The sequence below is a fragment of the Cnephaeus nilssonii genome, assembly GCF_951640355.1.
Source record: "Cnephaeus nilssonii genome assembly, chromosome: 17".
In the NCBI taxonomy this organism is placed as follows: Eukaryota; Metazoa; Chordata; class Mammalia; order Chiroptera; family Vespertilionidae; genus Cnephaeus; species Cnephaeus nilssonii.
In genome coordinates, this window is record NC_137088.1 from 23,442,167 (window position 1) to 23,469,168 (window position 27,002).

The window sequence follows — 27,002 nt, forward strand, 5'->3', positions numbered from 1 at the left end:
TGTGTGACGTTGTGAGCACCTCAAGGTAAGCTAGTGTCAAGCCAGACAAGCAACCCATTTTTTGACAAAGCTGTTTACCAAGTAATGGCTTACTCTTAAGAGCAGAATATTTGAAACACAATTTTTAAAAGTTAAAATTTCATTAAATGCATGTACTGCTATTGGAGAAATATCATAAAACATCTTTTTTAATGTGAACACTACTTCATACAATGAAAAACTATTTACAATGTGTTGCTTCCAGATTGGTTGCTTTTACATTGTATATATTATACCCAGCACATGTCTCCAGCCGGGGAGCTTCAGTCCAATTGCACGTTCTCCTTGTATTGGATGGTGCTCCAAAGTCCCTGGGGATTCAGGGGATCTGTCCACTTACATTCTCCTTAGTAATTATGGCTCAGCAGGCATTCCACCAAAATAATCTATAACCCAGAGACTCTGGCAATCACACATGTAAAATGCGTAGATTACGTTTTTCTCCAATAAATACTAATTTGACAATACAATCCATTTCCATCGTAAGAAAGTGTTTTCTTTCTCAATGGAACTAGAGTGAATAGTCGGTGGTTCACACTGGAACGGAGTGATGGTGTCTTTGTATACAAATATAGCATACTTTGGCCAGGAATATCATTTCTTGTTAAAGAGTTTATTTGCCTTCACACGCCGGATTGCTACATACATTCACAGTTTTAAGAGACTGCAATTAGCTATTCCAGTTGTGCTTTAAAATCCCAAATATTATTTTCATCAGTGAGTGCAAAGAAGTGACTGCTCCACCTGACTACGGTTGGTCCAGAGCTATAACCTCCATGATGACGACGAGGAAGTGCCTCACTCTCCAGACTCATCGCTGGCTTTTTCAGGTATGACTTCCAGACTCCGGCGTGGCTTCTGCACGTCGGCATTTTCTGTCCCTGGTTTATTCAGTCCACACGAAACAGCAGCATAATGGATTTGTTTCAAGTTCTCCAAAGTCTCGTTCTTAGCATATTTTAAAAGATCCGCTTGTCCCTGTAACAAAACATGCAATGAAACATGTTAGATATGACCTGGTTTATTGTCACGGTTTGACAACATAGGTCTTCTGCTGCAATAGAAATATTTTCATTCCTCCAAGGGGGCATGTGCATTTCTTACTGGCACGGCATTAGAATAGGTCAATTTTAATAATGAGTTTACCAAGACTGTGCTGCCTTTTCAGTGCTTTCCATTTATAAATCTGAACAAAGGTGTATTACATCTAGTAATTTGGCCAATCTTGTTTTTCTTAACCTTTATATTCTGAAATACATATAAACTCACGGAAGGATGCAAATATAGTACAGATAGATCTTGTGTACCCATATTTCCCCCAATGCTTACATCTATAGTACAACAGTATCCAAGCCAGGGACTGACACTAATACAATGTGTATAGTTGTCCATCACTTTAGCCCACGTGTAGATTCATGTAACCACCACTGAAATCCACACACAGGGCTAACCCATCACCACAAGGATCTCCCTGGTGCTGACTCCACAGTCACACCATCCCCATCCCTCGACAACCACTAATCTTGTCGAGCTAGCCTGTGCCTCTGAGGGTACTCAGCAGCATCCCTAGAGAGTAGCAGCAATGACTCCGTTGAGACGATCAAAATGTCTGCAGACATTGCCTAATGTCCATACAGCCAATGATTAAGATGATGTGGTGCCAATTGCTCCATTGTTATAAATTTCAACACTCCCACTTTAATGTTTTGTTCTGTTTTTCCTTCCTATATTTAATTGCTTCCCACCAACAGTTCTACTTATACTATTGTCTTTCCTTCTTTCTTAGTCTCTTTGCTCATGATTTCCCCCCTTTTCTCAGGCTCTAAATTTCTTCCATTACTCTGTGATTCCTCTGTAGTTTGAGTTTTCCTTTGCCATACTTACATCCTTAGTACCATCCCTTCTTTCTCCCTTTCTGCTTTTTATTTGTTTTCAACTGCCTCCCAATGTGCATCCTGCACAGATAAAACTCGGGGCCACCTGCAAAGGGTGACAGGTAAGGGCTGACTTTGGCAGACAACAGGCCTATAATCAAATCTCAGCCACTAGCGAGACCAAATGGCAATTTAAGTCACCATGAGGTGGGGCTGCACAGAATGGTTTGCTGTTCACCACGTACTGTTCATGATTTTCCTGCTTTACGGAGATCTTTAATTAGTTACTATAAATAGGTGTTCCATTATTTAATTTAACTGCACATCTCCCAGAGGCCTTAGGGGTACCCTCGGCGTCACTTTAAGATGACAGCACACGGTCTAGGGTTCCTCTGCAACCAAAACCAGAGAATGAACACAGGCTCACAGCCAGGAAACATAGCCTGTATCTAGACTGTTACTAGCAGGTGGCCACAAACACAGTGCCCTTTAGTAACTGTGTGTGATTAGTCATTGATTTGGGTGACGTGAGACTCATCTAGAAACTGAATACATTTCAAGCCAGTATTTCGTAAGTTTTCAGCATCACAGGCCAAATGCACAAACCTCTTCTAAGAATGCTATGGAAACTATGTTGCATTCCTTAAAACTACAATTCAAATTGGCATAGAGGGCTATGAATGTAATTATAGTCCTAAATTTGAGAACGCAGAGCCTACAATATGCCAAAAATCAGATATGCAGGAATGTATATCAGCAAAGCCTTCTGGAAACAATAGTTACTTATTGAGTGACTACTGTATACCAGGCACTGTCTAAGCTCTTCACAAAGATTATCTCATCGGAGGTTCAATTACTACCATACTTTAAAGAGAGGAAACTGAGTTTAGGGAGGTTAAAGGCCTCGCCCAATGCAGAGACTACACAGCAAATTTTACTTAAACAAACACAACTTGAACAAATGGGACTACATCAAAATAAAAAGCTTCTGCACAGCAAAAGAAACCATCAACAAAATAACAAGAGAACCCGCTGCATGGGAAAACATATTTGCCTATGATATCCAGTAAGTGGTTAATCTCCAAAATATAAAGGGAACTCATACAACTTAACAAAAGGAAGACAAATAATCCAATTAAAAACTGACAAAGGAGCTAAACAGATACTTCTCCAAAGTGGACATACAGAAGGCCAAGAAGCTTATGAAAACATGCTCAAAGTCACTAATCGTCCAAGAGATGCAAATCAAAATGACAATGAGGTACCATCTCACACCTGGCTACCATCAACAAACAAGTGTTGGTGAGGAGGTGCAGAAAAGAAGACTGGGGCAGCCTTTGTGGAAAACAATATGGAGTTTCCTCAAAATATTAAAAGTGGAACTGCCATTTGACCCAGTGATCCCACTTCTAGGAATATATCCCAAGAAATCAAACACCAATCAGAAAGGACATATGCACCCCTATGTTCTTAGCAGCACAATTTATAATAGCTAAGATCTGGAAACAGCCTAAATGTCCATCAGCAGATGAGTGGATTAAAAAGCTCTGGTACATCTACACACTGGAATACTACTCTGCTGTAAAAAAGAAAACATACCATTTGCAATAGCATGGATGGACCTGGAGAGCATTATGCTAAGCGAAATAAGCCAGTCAGAGAAAGTTAAGTATCACATCATCTCACTCATTTGTGGAATATAATGAACAACATGAACAAAAAATAGATCCAGAGGCATAGAAGCATCGAACAGTCAAACCTCAGAGGGAAGGCAGGGGAGGGGTGGGGTGGAAAAAGATCAACCAATGAACTTGTATGGGTTATCTGCATAACCCATGAACACGGACAATAGGGGTTGGGGCGGGCTGGAAGAGGTCAATGGGGAAAAAAGGGCACATATGTAATACTTCCAACAATGATTAAAAAAAGTTAATAACATTTTAGAATGTAAGATTCAATTTCATTCTCAGAAACAACTTCATGTTTTACTCAACAAAGATGGGGCTCACAGGCAGCGCCGGCGAGGAGGGGGGTGGCTGAGCTGGGCCTGGACCGAGGGCAGGAGAGGATGTCAGCCGGCCGCAGGGCTGCGGGGGACACTGACCTCCACACGTGGCTCCAACAGGTGACGCCTCTGGGCCTCCGTTGTGTAGTAGTGCGGTTTCTATTCTACAAAGCTTTGTAAGTTCGCCCTGTGACGGCATCTCCCTGGGTTACAGACCTGGCCGTAGGAAGGGCGAATCTTCACCCTGGCGGTGAGTGCACCCCTGCACAGCAGAGGGGCCTCTCCTGGCAGAGGAGCTTGCTCTGGTGGCAGAAGTGGGGTGAGGTCTCGGGAGCAGCCCTCTCAGTCTCCAGATGGAGTGTCCTCAAAACCCAAGCACAGAGGGCAGGAGGTTGAGCCTGGGTTCCAGGCAGAGAGGAGGGGAGTGCAGCTCAGATGCACAGAGAGGAAGTGGAGGGCGCGGTGCTGAGAGGAGCAGAGCCAGGACCACGAGTGAGCTCCTGCAAATGCAGTAAGCGCCGTGCATGCACAGGACTTCCTCCCCCTGTGAATCTTTTCAGCACACCTGTGCATGGTCAAATGGTAGCTGAGGGTCGCAAATTCCACATTAGTGGGATCCGACTGTCTGAGGTTTTACTGTGCTCAGATGGATCAGGAAGTACAGTCTGTCTAATGACAAACACTATTGTAGTTTGAGCCATCTGAGCAGTTTTCACACACTAAACAGAAATGGCTTCCAGTCAATTACAGCTTTTCAGGAAAACAGGCAACATAATACATCACCTATAATAAAAAACATAATTAAAGGATACTGGCCTCAATAAAGGAAATAAGTTACACGTAGGCTACGGAAGTCATTTTCCGAAAGGAAACAAATGTAGGCTTCAGGTTGTCAAGGTAAGCACTGCACCTCAAGTAAAAGCAATTAAAACAAGATTAATGTCTTACCAGGTGCAAAATCTGCCTGGTTTAATTATTTATTTTGTGGAGAAGTCTTCTGTTCCTACAGAGAACAAACCTCTAGTCACATGAGGAGCTAGTTTTTAGTCTTATTGGGAGGGTGGGATGGCACAGGATGGGGAGGTCGCTTGGTAGCAATTCATCTGGAAAACATCTTGGGTTGCAAAAGGTTCATTTAAGTCCAGGACTCAAGTGCGATCCAATCCAACATAACTTTGGCTTCTATTAACACTAAGATAATTTTCAGGCTACGAGCAAAATCATACCGAGTCTCCCTCTGGGCTGCTGAGCCCAGCACATCTGAAGTATGGGGATAATTCTGGTCGCCCGTTTTATGAACACCGACACACCAGAGCCCTCAGAAGGCCCAGGGCCAGGCGGCAGGGACCACAGCCATCCCATCCCTCACGTCTGTGGGAGGACTGAGCATGTCTGAGCTGAGTCAGGTGGGCCTCAGAGAAGATGGGATCTTTCCCAGAGACGTGAAGGGGTGTCAGAGAAGAGGGAACAGAGGGATTCGGTGCTGCCTTCAGGGCATGACTATCACTAGGGGGTGGATTTATTTTTATAAATCTATGAGATTTTACCATCTTAAGAAATGGTAATAAATAGAAATAGGAAAATTGTCACCAGTGCAGTGAATATTTCAGCAAATGGAAAATAAAGGGAGAGGAAGGTCTTGATTAAGCTGGTGGGTTCAAAGTGCATTCTGGAACTTACTTCCCACATTCCTGATGAAATGAGCAAACACAGTAACAAACAGCAACCAAACAAAAGGATATACCAAGATGTAACCAACTTCTAAAAACTCACCGAATTCATACTGGCAAGTCATAAAAATCCTGAAAATTCTAACATCCAACCAAACTGGAGGGAAGCCAAGGGAGGGAGTGTCCTCTGTTTACTGCTGTTGGAGGGAGTGGGAGCGATGATGGGACCGAGGGTGGGATGAATCTCAGAAGCATGATGCTCAGTGCAAGAAGCCAGGCACCAAGCAACATGGGAATTAGTCTTGGGATCCAATGGGACAACGTAAAAAGAGCACTATGCCCAACTCCCTATCTAGACAATACTTGAGAGAACTCATATTCTCATCTTTCACAGCAGAAGGTCAACCAACAGAGCTTAGAACTGAAATGTGTAGCTTTAAAAAACCCAACAAGATGACTCCTATCAACATTTTTCATCTCTTTTGTTAACCTCAGAGAGATTTAGAAGAAATACCCCTTACAGTAACATTGTTCAGCAATTCATTTAGCTTCTCTATGGTTTACTTTTCTTCTGTTATATAAATTTAAAAAGAGCAATTAAGGCAGGATTCTATTTATTGATATACCTTATTTTATAATATCTGAGACACAGTGCTTATGAGACCTATCATTTTTATAGACTGCTAAGAAAGAAAAATCACCGCCAACTTAACTAGGATACAATGCACAGACGTCATGGACTATAGATACATACCATGTATCTATAGTCCAATCCAACATAACTTCAAAGATGTCAAGAATCAATAAAATGACTCTCCATCCACCCATCCACAATAAAAAGTGTCCTGGAGTGAGGTCACCTACATTTAATACTAGTTATTTCTTAGAGGGAAGATCTGAGGTCATTTTTTAACCTTTCATCTTTTCTAGCATTAAAAACTTCTTTCTAATGAAGACATAAATGAATGATTGCTATTCAAAGAAAAAAATGACTGGGAGTAAGTATGCCGAGATGTTAACAGCGGGTCATTCTGGGTGGTGATCATGCATGACATTTCTTCTTTGTTCATTTCCGTATTTTAAAACAATTCTTAACACTGCAAAACTAAACAAAGCCAGTCAAGATTCATAACAACTGGGATGGCATCCTTAGATGAAAGGAGTTTGTGGCAGGTGCCTTGTCTCAGGGACTCGCTGTCCAGGGGTACCCAGGCCTGTCCCAGCTTTCACACTGGGAATCCACCTCCCAGGATGACTGGTCACCCTGCACCCTTTACTGTTCCAACCGGAGGGAAAGACACTTGATTTGACTCTAGAGCCTTAATACTTGGTATTTTTTAGGATGCCTCAGAATCCCCAGAGGAAGTTGTTAAACAAGCAGATTCCTGTGTCCCGCCCCTGGAGATTCTGATGCAGGACCAGGTCTGAGAGGGCCTCCGGAGGCTGCATTTTTAAGGACCCCAGGTAATTCCTATACGCGGCTTCAAGCTTGCTCAGCAGGGCCGCCTCCTTCTCTCTCCATATCCAGTGTCCTCTGAACCCTTCCCCGGGCGTCTGTGCCACCCGCTGCAAACTGCACAGCACATGGAGCTCTGTTACCTCCCCGTTCACCGCGAAGAACAAGCCATGACAGAGCTCCTGCCAGGAAGAGGATAGCAGCTCAACTCACATCCAAACTCGCATACAAGAGTCCAGGAGCACTGATTCTTCTAAAGAAAGTGTAAGCTGTGAAATACACAGGAAGTCCTCCTATTGCACGGAAGTGACACACAGATCTCTCCAATCCTTCTCCATTCCTCGCTTAGGTTCTACCATGCTCCACACCATCCACAGCAAATATTATCCTGGAAATTTGAAAACTATCTGTTACCTTATCCTGTACATTTCTTTCCATGTGAATATAAGTCTGGGGTGTTAATTCTCGCTCCTGGGCATAAGTCTGTGGACAAAAAGGATGGTATGGGGAGATCTGAAGGTGGTGGTGTAGGTAAACACCAGTACTTGCCGCCTCCCACAACTAAAATACAGAACCGCTGGAGAGCTGGCTGAATGGAAGTCCTACAACTAAAGAAGTAAAAAAGAAAGCACACTATGACTGGGAGGGGCCACTCGGGAGGAGCAAGGGGCCCCAGCCCCATACCAGCCCCCCAGCCCAGGGTTCCAGAGCTGGGAAGAGAAGTCCCTGTAAGTACAGGCTGTAAAGACAGGCAGGGATTGTGGTCTAGTGACAAGGAGGCCGCTGGAGACCCAGGTGTCCCTCCCTCTTAAAGGGCCGAGCACAAACCTATACGGATCAGCTTCTTCCGAGCTCCAGCACCGGAGGACCCAGACACATACAGGGAGGAACTGGATTGTCTGGTATTGGGGCAGGAACTCGGGGGTGGCTTTCTCCCAGACAGGGGTGTTCACAGGAGTCACTGTTCCCGTGCTGGGACCTTCCCCTGTTGCAGAGCTGACTGGCAGCCATATCCAGGTCTCAAGCAGCCTGGCGATTCCCTGAGGTCCCACCCCATCCAATCTGCAGCCCCACCCAACCTGTTTGCAGCAGCATTTCCATATGAATGGCCTGTCCTAGTTCAGGCTTCAGACTTTGGTAAAATCTCTCAAATAAGCTGCAGCTGGTGTCAGCCTGCCCCAAACATATCAATAAAAGGCCCAAGACTAGGCACCAGCACCAGCCTGCCTTGCTTCACAGCAGCTCTCCCACTCTGTGCCAGCTGGTCCTCACAGCCAAGTGGCCTGGAGGTCAACTCCTCACAGAGATGCCAACAGCAATCAAGGCTCAATTATAAGACTGTGCACACAGCCCACACAGGAGTGCACCTAGAGTGCCCAGCTCGGGTGACTGGGGAGGCTGGGCCACTGGGCCTTACAGAACCACCTGCTACACAAGGCCACTTACCAACTCCAGGAGACATAGCAGCTCTACCCAATACATAGAAACAAACACAGGGAAGCGGCCAAAATGTGGAGACAAAGAAACATGTCACAAATGAAAGAAATGGAAGCAAACAAACTACTAGATACAGAGTTCAAAACCATTGATATACGGTTATTCAAGGATTTTCATGAGACTTTCAAGGATTTTAGTGAGAATGTCAAAGACATGAAAAAGGACCAGTCAGAAATTAAGCATACACTCAAATGAAATAAAGAACAATTTACAGGGATTCAACAGTAGCGGATTCTGAGAATCAAACCATTTGGAATATGAGGAAGCAAAAAAAACACCCAATCAGAAGAGCCAAGAGAAAAAAGAATCCAAAAATAGGAAGAAAGTATGTGCTCCACCCTCAATGGAGCACATAATTTGTTAACTATCCTGGAGCTTCTGGACAACTTCAAGTGTACCAACATTTGCATTATGGGGGTGCCAGATGAGGAATCTCAGTGGGAAGGGGGAGGGAGGGCAGGAAGAGATTAACCAAAGGTCTTACCTATGGACACAGACAGTAGGGTGGTGAAGGCCTGGGGTGGGGCAGGAACCGGGTGGAGGGGGGCAATGTGGGGGAAAAAGGGAGACATCTGTAATACTCTCAACAATAAAGTTTTGTGTGTTTTTTTTAAAGGGGTATGTATGAGTTCAGTGACCTAAAGTAACATCATGGGGGTGGGGATGGGGTGATATGATCATAAATTCCTAACCGGGAAAGGCATGATAGGTAGTTACAGTACTATTAACTTCCGTCCTAAAACGTTTAAGCAAGCCCTGTCCATTGTTCTTGTGCATCTAGGTAAACACACCCTTGGAATGCCAGAAGCAATCTTCTTTTACAGACCCCTGGAAGGTGTAACCACCCTCAAGGGAGCATGTTCACTATCCTGGACCTGGTTTTCTCCCACCTTCATTTAATCTTCCTTACTTTCCCTCTTTAACTCTAAAGGCATAAAAGAAACTGCAAACTGTCATCTCCACAGCATCTGAGATCTTGCTTGCCAGCAGTGTCTTCAGTTTGGCTCAAATAAACTCTTACAAAAAAATCTCTATAGGTTGGACATTTCCTATGTAGACAAGTCAAAAGAAAATCTGTTACCTCACGGTAGCTATTTGGTTCAAGTACTTATTTCTAAATCCCGGTACAATCCTTATGTCACCTGGTTTTCATCAGTATGTGAGCCAGGCTCCATTTTTGGTGCTTCTCAAACTTTGATGTACACAGGAATGCCCTGGAATCTTGTAAAAACAGAGCTTCTGATTGGCGGGTGTGGGGTGAGGCTGGGCGCCTGCAGGTTGAACAGGCTCCGGATGACGCCCAGATTGCTGGTGCCTGGACCACAAATGAGTGGCAAGGAGAGCTGACAGAGGGAAGTTGGCTCCCTAAGTCTATTTTTACTTATAATAAAAAGCCAAATGAGCATTTATTCCTATCACAGGGCTGTGAACCACTGTGCTATTTTTTCCTGAGATTTGCAGGAAATTTGTAGTGTAACCCCCACCTCTGGTGGGAGTGAGTTGGCAAGTAGTAAAGCCAAATTCCTTTTCATTGTACATTCTTATCTCTGCTGTTTACTGAACTGCAAGCAATCAGAGTTAAATACTAAGCAGAAGATCTAGAGATTTTAAAAAGTATGTGTGTAGGAAGGGGAGTGTTTGAAGAAGAAAATGATTTTAATTATAAAAACGAGTTAAATGTGAGAAAATGCAAGCTGGCTAGCTTTGGAAGGGCAACTTTTGTTAAATCAACTCGGAAAACGGTCATCAGCTGCAGGGATGGATCCTTTAACTTGAAGGGAATGGGGAAATGAAAAGAGGCAGCATGAGAGTGCCTTTAGTTTTGAACCCAGCTGAGCAGAAAGTTTGGCAGGTGAATACCAGAGTAATTTTACATTTTGCTGTCCAAGATCCAGAGTGAAATAATGTTTTCTGTGTTATTATTGAAGTTCCTAAAAATTCAGATGAAGAAAAGTGAAGATCACATTGAGATAAAATTCAAAATATGTTTCAAGATACATACAAAGCATTATTTTAAAAATCATGTCATATTATATATTATTAGAGTAAAATACTGGGAGAGAGTACAGCCCAGGGCCAATGGCATTGTCTCTGGACAGCAGGACTTTGTTTACCTTTGGTTATGATATTTTGACATTTTCTAAAAATTTTTATTACTTTTATAATAAAAAATAAAAGTGCTTTTTAAAAAAATGGACAGGCTGAGATAGATGGAAGGAAAGGAGGGAAGGGAGAGAGGGAAGGAGGGAGAGAGTGAGAAAGGGAAGGGAGGGAGGGAAGGGAGGGAAGGGAGGAAGGAAGGAAGGAAGGAAGGAAGGAAGGAAGGAAGGAAGGAAGGGAGGAAGGAAGGAAAGAAGGAAGGAAGGAAGGAGAGGAGGGAAGGAAGGACTGAAGATGGCTTTTCCCTTGAAGGAAAATTTCTTTCCAATAGCAATTCCTTTACATATTTCTTTTGATTATGTCCTCAGAAGTGTCTCCTATGTTTTTCTGGGATCATATTAATATGAAGGCTGTTATTATTACTGAAAGTATTACATGAAATTCAAGTAACTAGAATCTTTAAAGTCCCAATCACTCTTCTGTAATCAATATGTTCTATTTCACACACAGCACCTGGCATTCACGAAGTTCACAATGCTTCAAGGATAAAATGCAAGGTCCTTTCACTTCCTACCAGAATCCACCATGTGCCAACCAACCGTTAAAGTCTCCACCTTCTGCCTCTGAGCCGCGCCGCCCAGCCATGGTGCCTGCAGACTCTCGGAGGGCAGAGGGCACTGGATCCCTGTGAGCATGCAGTGGTGCATAATGTGCACGAAATGTCCCGACAGAAAGAAACACGCTGAAAAAGTCTGCAAAACCACTAGCACCAGCAACAGCCCGCTAGGTACCTTCAAGATGGTGATATTCCAGGTGAAGCTCTCCACAGCTTTCTGTAGTTTTCGCTCCTTCAGACCTTCCCTGGTGCCTATGCTGTGCAGGTGTTCGTGGAACTCCATGGCTGAAAGAGACAAAAAGACAAAGCAGATCACTTCTCCCTCCAGTCTGTGCTAACGAGCCAGCAGTGTTTCATTTTCTAGGTATTGCTTTATGATTCCAACGTCCGATGGAATCTCGTGAACATGCCTATTTAAGAATGTAATAGTGGGGGAAACACTCAGAATTCATGGTATCAGCAAGCCGGAAGGTATGCATGTGAGAAGTCTGTGGTTGTTCCACATGGTTTTGAAGGGTGAACAGGATACACGGGTTGGGTTCATTCTCCTCCTCGTTTCAGAGGTGAGGAATCTGGGCTCCGCAAGGGGCAGAGCTTGATGCCTGTGGAGGGAGCAGGAGGAAGAGCTGGGACAAGAACCCAGGTTTTGGGAATCTCAGAGGACACAGTGTCAGCAACTGGGGATGAAATGAATGCAAAATGTATTTCCTGTCTCAGGAGAGTCAATCTGAGATCAGACACCAAGCCTGTTGTAAAGGGAAGAGGATGGGGTGAAAGACCATAAACTCTAAATGGACATTTATATTATGACTCTATAGAATTTACATAATCCGATTAGTATTCCCTGCTGTCATTCGGAATATAGAGGCTCCTCATACAGTGACACTGCAAGAAGGCGGGACTGGTATGATGGCCCTTTTACTGGTCTAATAAAATTAGGATTCATTGATTTTTTTTTTTGCATATTAAATTGCAATCAATTATCCCATCTCTGGCCAATGAGAATCCTTCAGACAGGTTTCTGTGTCCTTTTGAAATGACCAATTGGCCTGCACAAGATGTTCTAGACCAGCGGTCGCCAACCTTTCGGCCCTCACGGACCAGCAGTGGTTGGCGACCGTGGTTAGACGACCAAGTCCACTCCCCACCTCACACTTGGAAGCAAGCACTTCTCTGGATTCTGTCAGGAGGGAATATTTAAAGGCCACATCTATCTTTTATTAAAGGGAAGAGTAAGATCTTGCTAAACTTCCAATTCAAATTTAAGTATACAGGATTTTCACATACTATATATATTTTTAAATTTATTCTTATTTCTTATCTGTTAGGGGGGAAGGTTTTAATTCCTAACCACCTCAACATTACTATTACTAGTAAAATTGCTGAATCTAATTTAAACTATTTTGGCCTTAGAATGTATCTTACTAAGAATGTTTGGTAAAAATATTGTATTCTAAGATCAGTCAGAATAATTCTTTTCTCTACTTGGTTATGTCACTCGCAAAGTACAACTAGATTCACTTGTTTCTTTTTCTTTTTTCATCTTTTTTCTGATGTAATCTGTGTTATAATTATCTCAAAACTTTATTCCAAAGTCAAATTATATACCAAGGTGTATTCAGATAAGTTTTGCTTCCATCCTGGTCTCCACTACCCTGACCCTTCCCTCCCCCTATACAGTTTTATTAGTTTTTATTATCTTTTTATTATATTGTTTCTCCTTGAAAATATAAGCAAATGTGTACATATATTCACAATGCTCCTTTCTTGTACGAACGTAGCATGCTATGTGCACTGTTCTGTACCTCGGCTTTGCTTTTTCCCCACGTGACTACACTGCTGGTGACCTGGCTCAGTGGGCCACATACCCTCTATCTAGTTCTGACTTTCACTGGATGTGCTTAACACACTGCAAAACAGACAGACAAAAACCAAGCCAACAAAATAACCATGGATAGGTGGCAATCTTTTAAAACCCAGGTTCTTTGCTAGAACATTAAACCACACACACACACACACAATTTTTTCCCAGGTTACATGTTGGAGTCTCCCTGGTATGTGCTATACTTCTTAAAAAATGGCCAGGTGAGGTCCTAACGCTGAGACCCCAATGTGCTGGGGGTTGGGGGGGAGGGGTAAATTAAGAGTTAATACTGGACTTCAGCAAGACCTGGGTTTCAGGGCCTGAATCATTAATACTCATAGTGTTTATATTTCTGGCAGTCGGGAGGCACACGTATCACGGAGGTGTGGTAGACAGAATCCATGACTGGAATACAGGAAGGAGAGATGCACAGAATTGTGTGCAGGGGGTAACTCTCTGTAAACAAGAAGTATGACATACGCCTGGATGGTCTTCGAGGTGCACAGGACGGGACATGGGGAGCGAATGGAAGTGATGTTACCACTACAATTGCCTGACCAGATGTGGGGTATAATGTTGCTTTTTTATTACAAATTTCAAAACTGGCGCAAACGTGTGACGCAACAATATGGGGGATTTTTCAACAACGAAGTTATCTGCGTGGAAGCCTCACTCCACTAGAGATGGACTGTTTGCCTTGCTGAACAGGTCATCACTGTAACTGGGTAGACACTTCCTTCCTTTAATATGGCCTTTCCCCTTTCTTTCCTTTGATTCAAGCTGGGCTCACCCAGGACCCTGCCTCACCTGCCTCCTTCTCCCTTGCACAACCACTCCCTTAAGCATGAAGCCCTCAGGACGAGATTCTGATCGGCATCAAATAATAACCTTTAGAACAAAGCCTCCGGTCTGCTGACCACAGAGACTAGAGATAACACTGAGGCCTCAGTTATGGCTCACCTCCAGGCCCAGGAAAGCAGTGAAACCAGACAGAGAGATGCCACGGCTGACATCAGGACCAGATGATCAACTACCCTCTTCCCCAGCGCCGACCAATCAGTAGCAACCTGCACCCTGACCACAACCCCAGCTCCCTTAGTCACCATGACCAGGGATTTTCCCCCTGTATGGCCATGCCCGGGAAGCCATGCGAGCCAGGTCTGTGAGCATTAGCTAACTTGTCTCTGGGCGTGGGCCACATCCTAAAAATAAACCCATACTCTGCTGTAAGCTCCTGTTGGTGTCTTTTTGGGCTTTGATGAGCACAGGCAAATGGACCCCTTTAGTCCGATAACATCACCCGTAGGTAATGAGGCAGTGACACCAACTGCTCGCTGGGCTTCATTCCAACAAGGAAAACCCACAGATAATACAAGCACGGAAGAGCAGACGGAGGCAGCCCCAGCTTTGACCAACGTCAATCCCAGATTTAAAGAAAGCAGCTCTCGGAAAGTTCAGAAGAACACAGGCCAGAGGCAGTAACAAGGCAGGCTGCTCTGAGAAGGACCGAGGACTCGAGGGGGAAACAGTCAAGATGGTGAAAATGATACCGATAAGGAAGAAATGGGAAATAAGCGGAGCTGTTTTAAAAAGCTCATATTTGACATGTTTATTAAAAAGACTAGAGAGTTCCCCTTTAGCTTCCCCCTCTTAAAATATCTCTGCAGTCCAATAAAAGTCTATAGGGAAGTGCAAAATGTATTATTAACAAAGCTCTTTAAAAATGGGGCAAAAAAGGTGATGAGTTGAAAAGTTATGTTAAAAAGATAAAAAACCCCAATTTTTAAAGTGACCATTGTCATTGATTTCATTATGCTGCACAACAGATGTGTTTCTTTAAAAAATATTTTTATATTATTAACTTATAGACTGATCAGTGCAAACATGTTGCTCATCTGCTGATATGAAGCATACGCTGATTTTATTTTCATGGGAATAAAGGATTCTCACCGTGGCCCATGCAGCGTGCTTGCTCCCTCACGCCTCCCCTGTCCCAGGCCAAGTCGAGGGCAAGGACTTAGGCACACAATGCCGGGGAGCAAGAGGCAGCTCACGGGTGCTTTACATACATTGCAGAGGAGACTTGGAGAGGGGCACAGACCCTTCCCAAGGAAATGGTGAAGGAGGACTGGAATACTGGTTTGCCTGAGCTCCATACCCCAAGACTTTCCAACTACCATGCATTATTTCTGAATGAGAGTCCCTGCCCCTATAGGAGCGTATGCTGTAGGTACGTGCATCAGATAATGATGCTGTGAGGAAGAACACTAAGGGCTATTGGAGCCAGTTCCAAGGGAATACAGAGGGAGCAGAATGAGATTATGCATTTGAACTGGGTCAGTCCCTATATAACAAGAAAATCTAATTATATATCTAAGATACAAACTGCATTATTCCCTTGATATTAGATTACCAGGAAACCTATTCTAACATCACAGGGGTCTTTTTGGTTCTTTACATCAACAGTGCGTATAAAGGACTTGTCTGGGGTAGATGTTAACTTTCTCCCTACTTCCCAAATTATTTTCAGCAAAGAAACATGAACCCAATGAAAAAGTCCTAATCTCATTAAGAATCTTAAAAGTATCTCTCTTCTCCTTCTGTGAGTCTTACCATACTGTCTAAAGAGCAGATGAAAGAGTAGCTGGTGAAAATCAGATACGGAAAAACTTTAAGACGAAGTTACCACCGTCCCATATCCCCCACACAAAAAAACCCAAGTTGTTTGTGCTTTAAAACTCCTGGTTCTACAGTTTCAGTTTGAGGTGGTGGGGTTAGGAGCTGGTGGAAGGTGAAGGAATCTGGAGCTCCCACTGTGGGGACCAGGACAGGACGTTGATCAGCTCTTGGGGGAGCCCGGGGTAGACAGGGAGCGCGTGTGAATCCAACTGCAGCTGGACAGCCAGAAGTGGGGGAGGCAGGGAGTTAGGAGGTTGCTCCAGTAATCCAGAGAATGTGAAGGCCTCTATTGTTTGAGAGAGCTTGGAGGAAAGGTAACTCAGCAAAGGATTTGGGGGAGGGAACCTATCAGGGGGTCCTGGGGGCAGGCTTCCCAGAGAGGGGATCTCAAACCTCAGTGTACAACGGAGTCCCTGGAGGTACCTGTTTAAAAGGTGGTTTCTCCGCCTCTCCCCAGCACTCTGATGCCCAGACACGGACATTTCTAGCAAGCACCAGATTTCCAGGCCAGAGGGCTAGGGATCGCTCTGAGGAAAACCAGAACAGGAGGATGGGGAGATGGGACTGAGGCAGGAAGTCATGATGAAGATGCAGAGCAAGCCCAGGAGGTGTCAGAGGGCCACAGGAGCATTTCAGAGACCTTAGATTTATGACACAGCAACTGCCTATCCTGAAAAAGGGAAGGACAGAAAGGGGGGTGAGGAAGACGAGGCTCTTCCTTTTTTAAATGACTGGCCCAGCTCATGTGTACAAATATTTATTTCAAACTTATTTTATCTTAAATAAGATTTCTTTCTTTGTTTTCTAAGTTTCTTATTCATTAAAATGGACTCTAATGTGAAACATCAGGAATATCTACTTGAAAAGGTAAAACTGAACCATTACCCAATAATTTCTTTATATGTGGATTTTTCAGAATAGATCTCCATTTCTGTAATTAGTAGTCAATCTCCATAATATTGAGGTACAAAAGGTTGCATCATTTTGGATAATGAAAGGAATTATTGATTCATGAAGTAATAACACTAATTGGTCAGCCAATAACATTCATTGATCACACACCATGTGCAGGCCATTTGACCATATGCTGTGTTGAGTCCCATCTGTAAAAAGCTACTGATTTCTAGAAACACAGGGGAACAAGGCAGGTTAAGAGAACTAGTACTTCTATTATCAGCTCACTGACAATTCTTTCATAAAGAGATCTTTACAGTTTTGTTCTGTAATACAATGGCTGTGTTTAGAGGCATTCGTTTAGCAAATAGGGCAATAGCATTAAAATTATGACGTGAGATACATAACAATAGCTGCTTTTTAAAAATCAATGCCAAAATAAATTGTGTAGGTACACTATCAAGCCAGGATTTCTGTACTAGGAAAAAGAAACTATATATGGGAGATCTGGCAGGCATGTACGAACTATATACTATAATATAAAAGGTTACAAAATAAATTACAAACAACTGGTAATTTAGGGTTAGATTACCTAATCTCAAAAAATACACTGAAAAGAATAAATTTCTGAAAACCTGAGGAAGTCGATCTTGCATTTTCACTTAAATGACTAGATAGAACATGAGAAGGTAGCAAATACTCCTAATGTGCAGTAGATTGCCCTTGCACCTGTTATAAAAGTGTAAGCAATTATATTGGTAAGTTACATAATAAGGAAGATAAGGGCCATTTGGATATTTATAACATCATTCTCGGGACACAAAAATTATCAATTGAAAAATTAGCCTGCTCCATTTGGTCAAACATTTAATTAACTCACTCCTAATGCCTTGGCAGGGCCAGGCCAAATGATTTTGTGGGCCTTGTACAGCTGGTGGGCCAGATGTTGCCCACCTCTGCATTAGGCGCTTAAATAGGGGGCTTTCTAGTGCCAAAGCACAACTACTTTTCATTGATGAATTAATTATAGGTAAGAAAAATCTACAATCTTGAAAATAATGAGAACTTTAATGAAAATTTCTTTTGTGATGACTAGCTACAAAATCAATTATTTAAAAGTTTAAAAATTACAGATTTGAGCCAAAAAAGATTAAATGTTGTTACAGAATGTGGCTGTGAGCTTGCATGGCCCGACACTGCCTGGGGACTTACAGAGAGCTACGGCCAGGCACTGGTGCCAAACGAGAGGGAGGCAGGTTCTTGACTGAGTCGCTGCTGCTTAGTGACAAGAATTCCCACTGTGAAAACAATCTTCAGGTTCAGAAATAGAAACCAGGACAGTAATAACGAGGGAGTTAAGTGGGGTTGTTTTCTTTTTTCAGGAACAAGTTCTACTTCCCTGTATATTTCTAGGATCTTCATCATAAATGTGTATATTTTAGAGCCACGTGTAGATGTTACATTACCTTAAAGTTAGTTGTTTAACATAAATACTTGTATTTTTTCTATTAGTTAATGGCCCAATCTAGTCTGTTTTGAACTAAATGGCATTATAAGAGCCTCAAATAAAGCATGGACTTGCCCATGATTTTTAATGGTGAAACGTAACATTTTGGGTCAAATACCAGTATTAAGAGGTAGGGGTAGGGGAGAGAAGCAGGAGTCCTTGATTCTACTAAATCATTGCATCAAAGTAAGACATGAGGTAACAGTTAATTCTGGCCAAAGAAATGAAAATCTTTATTAAGTTTTAGTAAACTTCATTTGAAAAGCAATAATAATTAGGTAAATAGTCTTTTGAAAAGTGTGACATGTTATATAACTGTGATGTGCCATATTATTTAACAGTCAAAATATACAATGTGTTTAAGGGCATTAAAGTTGAAGGCTGTGAGCATACATCCACATCCAACGATGCACATGGGAACATGGCCTAAAGCTTGGGGTGAGTGATGTCCAGAAAGCAGAGAATGGTTATGTCTCACACACAGGCCTGGCTGGGCCCGGCTGAGGCTGCTCTTCTGCCAGAGGGTTCTCTTTGAGCCTTTCCTGCTCTGGGCCCAAACCCTACAATGACCCCATGACCCCAAGTCTCTGTTCCTAGTGAAAAGCTGTGGGTTATTTTCCTTCTGGAATGTTAGCCAAGAAGAAAATCTGCTTAAATTCCTTTGTGGTAATGAACTTGAGAACTAAGTAGATAGACAGCAAACCATGAAACAGCAGGGAAAGGACAAATGGAAAACCTATACTCATGAAATCTCCACACGAGTTTAGCTCAGTCTGGTCTACAGGGAATGGAAGACACAGGCCATGGGACCAAAGAACAAGGCCTGGCAATGGGTCCACGGTGGGGACTGCACCAATCATTTAACCTTTTGGTTTAGTTATAATGTTAAATTTCACAAACGTTTATTATTTCGCTTTTATGTAAAGAAGTATATTTCAGAAAGTTATTGCTTCTTTCCATGTCCTCTCTCAAAAATCTAAACAGCTCAGATTTTTTTATACTGGTATGTGTTGGTTTCATGTAATTTTTCAATTATTATTTTAAAATACTTTATAACTTAAATATTGTAAAGGTTTTCCTTGGAGAGGCTTAATGACAAAACAATGAAATGTAATACCGACACAAGTAACATGTTTTATAAAAATTAATGAGTGTAAATTTTCTAAGATGATATAATTAAGAATGTTAGTACAACTGCATAAGATGGAATGTAGTGAAGAGAAATTTCCACTTCTCATCAAATTTCCTGCTTCTCATCACAGATAAACTTAAATAAAAACCAAACAGCCATATCCTATCCTAACCCTAAAACTATTACTAGCACAAGAATAGGCATGTATATAAATGGAAAATAACAGAGAGACCCCAGATATCAACTTGCACCATTATGGTAATTAATATTTGACAAAGGAGGTCAGAGAATACATGGAGTAAAAAAGTCTCTTCAATAAATTGTGTTGAGAAAATTTGACAGGTACATTGCAAAAAAATGAAGCCAGACCACCAACTTACACCATACCCAAGAATAAACTCAAAATTGGTAAAAAAAAAATTAAGTTTAAGTCATAAAATAATAAAAAATCCTTGAAGAAAATATATGCAGTAAACTCTCAGACATCTCACTGATACATCTCCTAGGGCAAAAAAAAAAAAAAAAAAAAAAAAAAAAACAAGGAAAAAATAAACAAATGGGACTACATCAAATTAAAAAGCTTCTGTACAACAAAAGAAACCATCATCAAAATGAAAAGTGAGCCCACTGCATGAAAGAACATATTTGCCAATGAAACATCTGATAAAGGATTAATTTCCAAAATATATAAAGAACTCAAAGGAAGACAAACAATCCAATTTAAAAATGGGCAAAAGACCTGAATGGACACTTCTCCAAAGAAGACATACAGATGGCCAAGAGACATATGAAAAAATGCTCAAAGTCACTTATCATCACAGAGATGCAAATGAAAGCCACAATGAGGTGGAGGAGAACCAAGATGGTGGCTTAGGTAAACGCCTATACTCGCCGCCTCCCACAACCACTTCAAAATTACAACCAAAATACAGAACAACCATCATTCAGCCTGAAAGTTGACTGAATGGAAATCCTACAACTAGAGAAGCAGAGAAGAAAGCACACTGAGACTGGTAGGAGGGGGGAGGCATGGAACAGGCTGGTCTGACACCCACGTGTGCCATTTTTTAATTGGGAAGGAGATCGTTTCTGCAGAGGCCGCCTGGAGGAGCAAGGGATCTCAGCCCCACACCAGACCCCCAGCCCAGGGTTCCAGAGCTGGGGAGAGAAGTCCCTGTAATTTGGGGCAGTAAAAACCAGCGGGGATTGTGGCTAAGAGACCCCGGTGTTCCACTTAAAGGGCTGGCGCGTGAATTTACCTGGACTCCCAGCACCGGGTGGCTTTGGGGGACCCAAAGATCTTACATATAGACAGTAGGGTGGTGAAGACCTGGGGTGGGGAGGGAACCAGGTAGAGGTAGACAATGGGGGGAAAAGGGGACATCTGTAATAATAAAGATTTTAGAACAGTAACAAAAAGTATAATGAGGGCCTGGCCGGCATGGTTCAGTGGTTGAACATTGACCTATGAACCAGGAGGTCATGGTTCCATTCCCGGTCAGGGTCCATGCCTGGGTTGCAGGCTCGATCCCTAGTGTGGGGTGTGCAGGAGGTAGCTGATCAATGATTCTCTCTCATCATTGATATTTCTATCTCTCTCTCCTTCTCCCTTCCTCTCTGAAATCAATAAAAATATATATTTTTAAAAACTACAATGAAGTATCACCTCACACCTGCCAGAATGGCTACCATCAGTAAATCAACAAACAACAAGTGCTGGTGCAGCTACTATACAAAACAGTATGGAGTTTCCTCAAAAAATTAAAAATGCAATTTGACCCAGTTATCCCACTTCTGCAAATATATTCTAAGCCTCCCGGAACACCAATCAGGATGAATATATGCACCCCTGTGTTCAGACAGCCTGTGCCCATTAGTAGACGAGTGAATAAAAAAGCTATGGTACATTTACACAATGGAATACGATCTATAATAATACAAGCGTAATATGCAAATCGACCGAACGGCAGAACGACTGTCTGGACGACCATGCTATGACATGCACTGGCGCTAGGCCAGCCAAGGCGGGTGCAATGTGATTGGTCGGGGGGGCCCCCACCATCGCGCCATGATCACCCTGCAGAGGGAGGGCCAGGCCACCGACGAGCAGGGCGATCAATTGGGGGGTGAAAAAAGGGGGGTGGCGGCAGACGCAGGTAGCACCAGGCCAAGGTGGGTGTGGGCAGAGGGTGGGGCCGGCTGCCGGCAGCCAGGGGAAGCCCGGTCCCGGGTGGGAAGGAAGGCCTACCCTTGCATGAATTTTGTGCATCGGGCCTCTAGTACAGATATAAAAAGGAAGAACTTCTTACCCTTTGGGACAGCATGAATGGACCTGGAGATTATTATGCTAAGCAAAATAAGCCAATCAGAAAAAGACAAGTATCACATGATCTCACTTATATGTGGAATCTAATGAACAAAATAAACTGACAAACAAAATAGGTCAAGAGGCAGAGATGCATGGAACAGACTGACAGATCTCAGAGGGGAGGGGGTGAGGAGGATGGGAAGAGATTAACCAAAGAACTCCTATGCAATAGTATGGTGAAGGCCTGGGCGGGTGGGGCTGTGTTGAGGGTGGTAAAGGGGGAAAAATGGGAGATCTGTAATACTGTCAACAATAAACAAAAAACATATGACCTATATAATACTAAGATATGAGAGAGGCTTTTGCTTTGAAGGGAAGGGGGTTTCAGTCAGAAACATGGCATCATTTCCTCTTCAATTGAAACGGATGCCATTTATTCTTGCCAAACATAAAGCAGATAACCTTTCAAACATTCTGGTTGGGATTTTCTCTACCAATATAAATGATATGAACCTAAAATATACCATGTAGCATTTGGCTAAAAATTTTTAGAAGTATAATTTTTAAATATACTCATAATATATATTTAAAATTTTAATTTATTTCAAATGTCCCTAATTGGTGTAGTGAGCTAGTTCCTGGAGAATGAAATATAACACAGGTCTATTTGGGATCTCATTCAAGAGGTCAGTTTATCAACAGTATCGAAAGTACCGCAATATAACATGGTCTGCATGTGTCTTGTGGCACAACATCAAAGTATCTTGAAAACAAAATATGGATATCTCATCATTTTCCAACTAATTTACATAAGTCCTTGTTAAAGTATTCATCCTCTGTAAATTATCCTTTGCCCCAGAATGCCAGTGGTTGAAGTTTGGGGTGCCGCGGAAACGTGGGTGTTTATACCATAATCCCATGGAACATGGAAATGCCTAATTAGTTTGCATATAGTTCCAGTTGGTAGTCTCTTTTTCTTGGCCTTCTTCCCAAACAATCTTGGCATTAACACAAACCAAACTATTTTAAGATGGATTTTGAGCTGTTCAATCCCGTTCCACATGAGGTGGAAGAGATAAACCAGGTCTCTTAAATATATCCACGAAACCCAGATGGATGGCACGCTCCCCGAGACACCACAGCCACAGCAGTGTAACTGTGAATGGATTATAGGGAGAATGTTCTTCTTGCTCTGCCAGCAGGTTCCACCTGGGTAAGTCTAGGTAAGAAGAAGCTGCATGACTTGTGGTCTTTTGTGGTATCTAATCACCACGCCACCATTCCAAGCACAGGGCCACGTGACTCACCTGATCACAGAGGAAGAGTTTTGCAGGACCCTCCTCACTTCATTTCACTGAGAAATAAAAAGGCTTCTTCACCCCCGTTACACTGTTAAATCGACTCCTCCTCGGCCAGTTGGGCATGGCCACCATCACCAAGACTCTCATGACCTCACTGTTCCTCATCTCCCTTTCTTTTTACACTTCTTCTTACTTTACGAAGACAGTATAATCATGTGGCTCAATACTTTGAAAAGTAGAAACGGGTATACTTTTATTTTAATTATCTTTCTCTTCCCTATCTCTCCGTCTTCTTGCTCCCCTCCGGTCCGGCAACCATTATTCCCTCTTACATATCCTTTCAGAGAGGGAGGTACTGACAAGCACGCACCCAGGGCTCCGTTCTCTCACCTCTTACACCAAAAACTAGTAAAGAGCACACACTGTTTGCCTTGCCTTTTAAAACTACATCTTACGTATACACACAAGATATACATGTTTACTGTATATTTATATACTTTTTACTTGTATGAATACTAAAGATCTGCCATGTATCTGTATATACGTTGTGTGTAGGTGAATATATATATACAGGGTGGGGCCAAAATAGGTTTGTAATTGTGAGTATGTGAAACACAGAGCTTATTCTTGTATTATTATTAATTATTGTATTATTTTCCATATGAACAACTGTAAACCTACTTTTGCCCTACCCTGTATTTCATTCTTTTATGGTAGCGTAATGTTCCATTCTATGCATCTGTCATAATGTATTTAACAAGGGCCTCCTACTGAACATTTAGGTTGTTCTAAGTGTTACAGGGAATCCTGTACATGTCTTTCCCCAAGTACATGATCATATCTGCATAAACTCTGAAAAATGGAATTGCTATTTCAAAGTGTCTATCATGTGCAATTCTGAAACTTACTGCCATATGGCCTTCCCTGGGTGTGAACCCAAAGTACAGCTATGTGCCAGTGTCGGTTTCTCCCATATTCTCACCAACCCGTCATGACCTGTGTGTGCTGGGGCTTTGGGGTCCTTGAGTCAAATGTTTGGAACTGATGCATGAAAAAATGCTCAAAAAAGGCATCTCCTTGAAATACTTCATTTACTCAGCTTCTGATCAATCACCCAAGCTGCAGTCATTGTTCGGGGTCAGGGAGGTGTAGTACAAGACTCCTGCGGGGTCTTCCAGCATCTGCACTTGCCCAGACCCCATGCTGGCGTAGCCACTCCTCTGCTCAGACCGTCTCATCTTCCTGAGCACAGGTCCTCACCAGGGTCTGGCCTCCCTGGCCACCTGGCCCTCCCCTCCTCACAGCACCGCAGCCTCACTGGCCTGCAGGTTCCCCCTGCACACCAAGCGCTCTCACCGCAAGGCCTCGCCTCGGTGGCCCCTCTTCCCGGGACAAGCCCTTTCCAGATGTTTGAAAAGCTTGCTCTCCACCTCCGATCACATCTCAGCACAAATGTCACTGGTTCACGGAGGTCTTTGTGGAGCACTTCATTTAAGAGGCCCATTCTGGCACCCTATCTCCTTATCTGCCTCACTGTTTTCAAAACACTCATCGCTGTCCGATACACTTCTCTGTATTTTTTTTTAAATCTCCCACAACTAGATTTCAGCTTCATGAAGGCAGCAATTGAGGCTTTTTGTTCATAATTGTATTTATTTCCCATACATGGGACAGGTTTGCATCTTTTAAAATGAGGCTGAACATCTTTTCATTTTGTTTAGAGTGTTTTGAATTTCCTTATCATGAACTGTGTTCCTATTCTTTGCAAAGAAAACGAACATTGGGGTTGTTGGCCTTTAGCTTACTGATTTTTGGAGTTTCTTACACGTTAGGGATATTAGCCCTTTCTGGTATGTATTGTTAACAATTTTCTCAGTTTTTCTTTTTTTTGAGACTTTGCTTGTGACAGTTCTGCCACCAAAATTCTTTACAAGCAGACTAATACACACGGCTGCTGGCTCAATGTCATGTTAAAGCTTCTGGGTTTGTGCTGTTCCCTTGCCTGCACCTCCGACCTCATTGCTGCTCTTTATCACAGCTGCTACTAGCATGGGTCACGACTGGATGGCACCCTGAGCGGTGAGAGTCTCCCACATGCTCACCTCCCCCCTCCACCCACGCCCCCCCCCCCCCCCCCCCGCAAGGGCAGGGAAGTGAAGTCCCCGGCTTCCGTCAGACTGAGAGTAAGGACCTAATAAATGTCTGGTGAATGAATGAATGAATGAATAAATAAATGCAGCATTCGATGTTCAATTCAATTCAAACTATATTTACTGAGTGCCAGCTTTGTGCCAGGCTAGCTTTCCTGGCATGTGGGACACGTTATGCGTAAACTCAGATCCCTGCCCTTAAAGAGCTGACATTCTATTTGGAAGTAGATGCTCGATAAGCAACAGATGCAGGTAAACTACAGGGCAGGTTAGAAGGTAATGACTGCTTCCCCAGTCCCTCCCCCTAGCTGGCCAACCTCCCATGGTCCCTCCCTGGGCTGACCAACTTCCTGTGGCCCCTCTCCCTCTGGCCGGCCTGGCCCCGATTGGGGACGGGCCAGCCAGCCAACCTCCCGTGGTCCCTCCCCACCAGTTGGCTCCGCCGGGCTGGCCAGGCTGAGGGACCCCACCCATGCACGAATTCGTGCACTCGGCCTCTAGTAGACTCATAATCATATCCCAGGATTTTCTCTAGTTCCTCCAACCCTTTCCTCCTTGGAGAACTCATCCAATCAAGTGAGTTTTCATTTGGATGACACCAATTCTATCTCTGTCTGTAAGCCTGAATCCATCCCAAGCTTCATTATAGTTGCCTCAACAACTTATTAGCTATTTCCATTTGACCACCTGCTATGTTCTGAATGTTTGTGTGACTCCCCCCACCCCCAATTCACATGTTACAATCCTAATGCTGAATGTGATGGTATTAGGAGGTGGGGCTTTGGGAGGTGCTTAGGTCAAGAGGGTGGTGCCCTCATGAATGGGTTAGCATTCTTGTAAAGGGAGCCCAGAGAGCTCCCTAGCACCTTCCACCAAGGAGGACACGGCGAGATGGTGCCGTCTCTGAACTAGGAAGTGGACCCTCACAAGCCACAACAGCAAACCTCCTGGCACCATGACCTTGGACTTCCCAGCCTCCAGACCTGTGAGAAATAAATTTCTGTTTATAAGCTATCCAGTCTATAGTATTTTGCTATAGCAACTAGCACGGACTAAGACACCATCCTCCTATGATCTCATACTCACCACACCTACATCGGACCTTCACAATCAACTTCTTCCTATTCTAACATTGCAGGCATCCATGTTCCATTGCTGGGAGAAGTATGTGAATAGGGAGGGTAAAGGAGAGAGACAAGTCAATCAGTGAGTTCCCAAGCCTGTCCCTAACTCTTTAGTGGCCCCACTACCAATCAATCACGCAAGCGAGTGCATGTCTGAGTCTGAACAATTACTTGTTCCCTTTAAGGGCAAAGAGCTCCCAGATGAGCATGAACCAGGAGAGGGCCTGCTGTGCTCATGCAAATGCATATTCCTGAGCTAGACCCCCCAAAGATTCCATATTGGGGTGATACAAAGAAACTGCATTCCATAAGGAAAATTACTATTAGTAGGACAGCTAACTGGGGAATCTGGAAGCAGGATGGGTGATGGGCACAGAAGGTGGTGGGGATGCGGGGAGACAGCGTGGGTTTCTAAAACCCTTTGCTTATTTTGAAGTTTTGCCCTGGGTTGGCCTAGTTGTCACCTTTGTGACCATTCCCTCTACCCTCTCTTATGAGCAATGGAAGTTCCTTTGGGAGAATCCAGGGGGAAGACAGGCTGGCCAGCCCTGAAGACCTCCATGCTTCCTGGCTGCCCATGGCTTCACTAACTGTGTGCTAGGAGAGCACCTAGGGGAGGATGTGGTGGTTTGGGAAGACGCCGAGGCTCCAAAGGAGTTATGGGCACCCGGCTTGGTCCTTAAGTCTTGCCTTCAGCGGTCACTCTCCACCTTCAAAATCAGGCATTAACTTTCCTCCTTGAAACTCATGTTGCTGGGCTGTAATTTATGTATCCCATGCCACTGT

The 27,002-nt window shown here is 43.4% G+C and overlaps 1 protein-coding gene across 2 annotated transcripts in view; it reads right to left on the minus strand.

The window, feature by feature from the left end:
• Nucleotides 1–104: 104 nt before the first annotated feature.
• Nucleotides 105–27,002, minus strand: part of PLCL2 (phospholipase C like 2) — a 163,198-nt gene continuing 136,300 nt past the window's right edge. For both annotated transcript variants that reach the window (XM_079795351.1, XM_079795352.1), the window contains exons 6-7: nt 11,433–11,542; nt 105–1,017 (exon numbers count right to left, since the gene is read on the minus strand). In XM_079795351.1, coding sequence (XP_079651477.1) covers nt 838–1,017; nt 11,433–11,542 — 290 coding nt within the window. In that variant the 3' untranslated portion in view covers nt 105–837. The remainder of the gene's footprint in view (nt 1,018–11,432; nt 11,543–27,002) is intronic.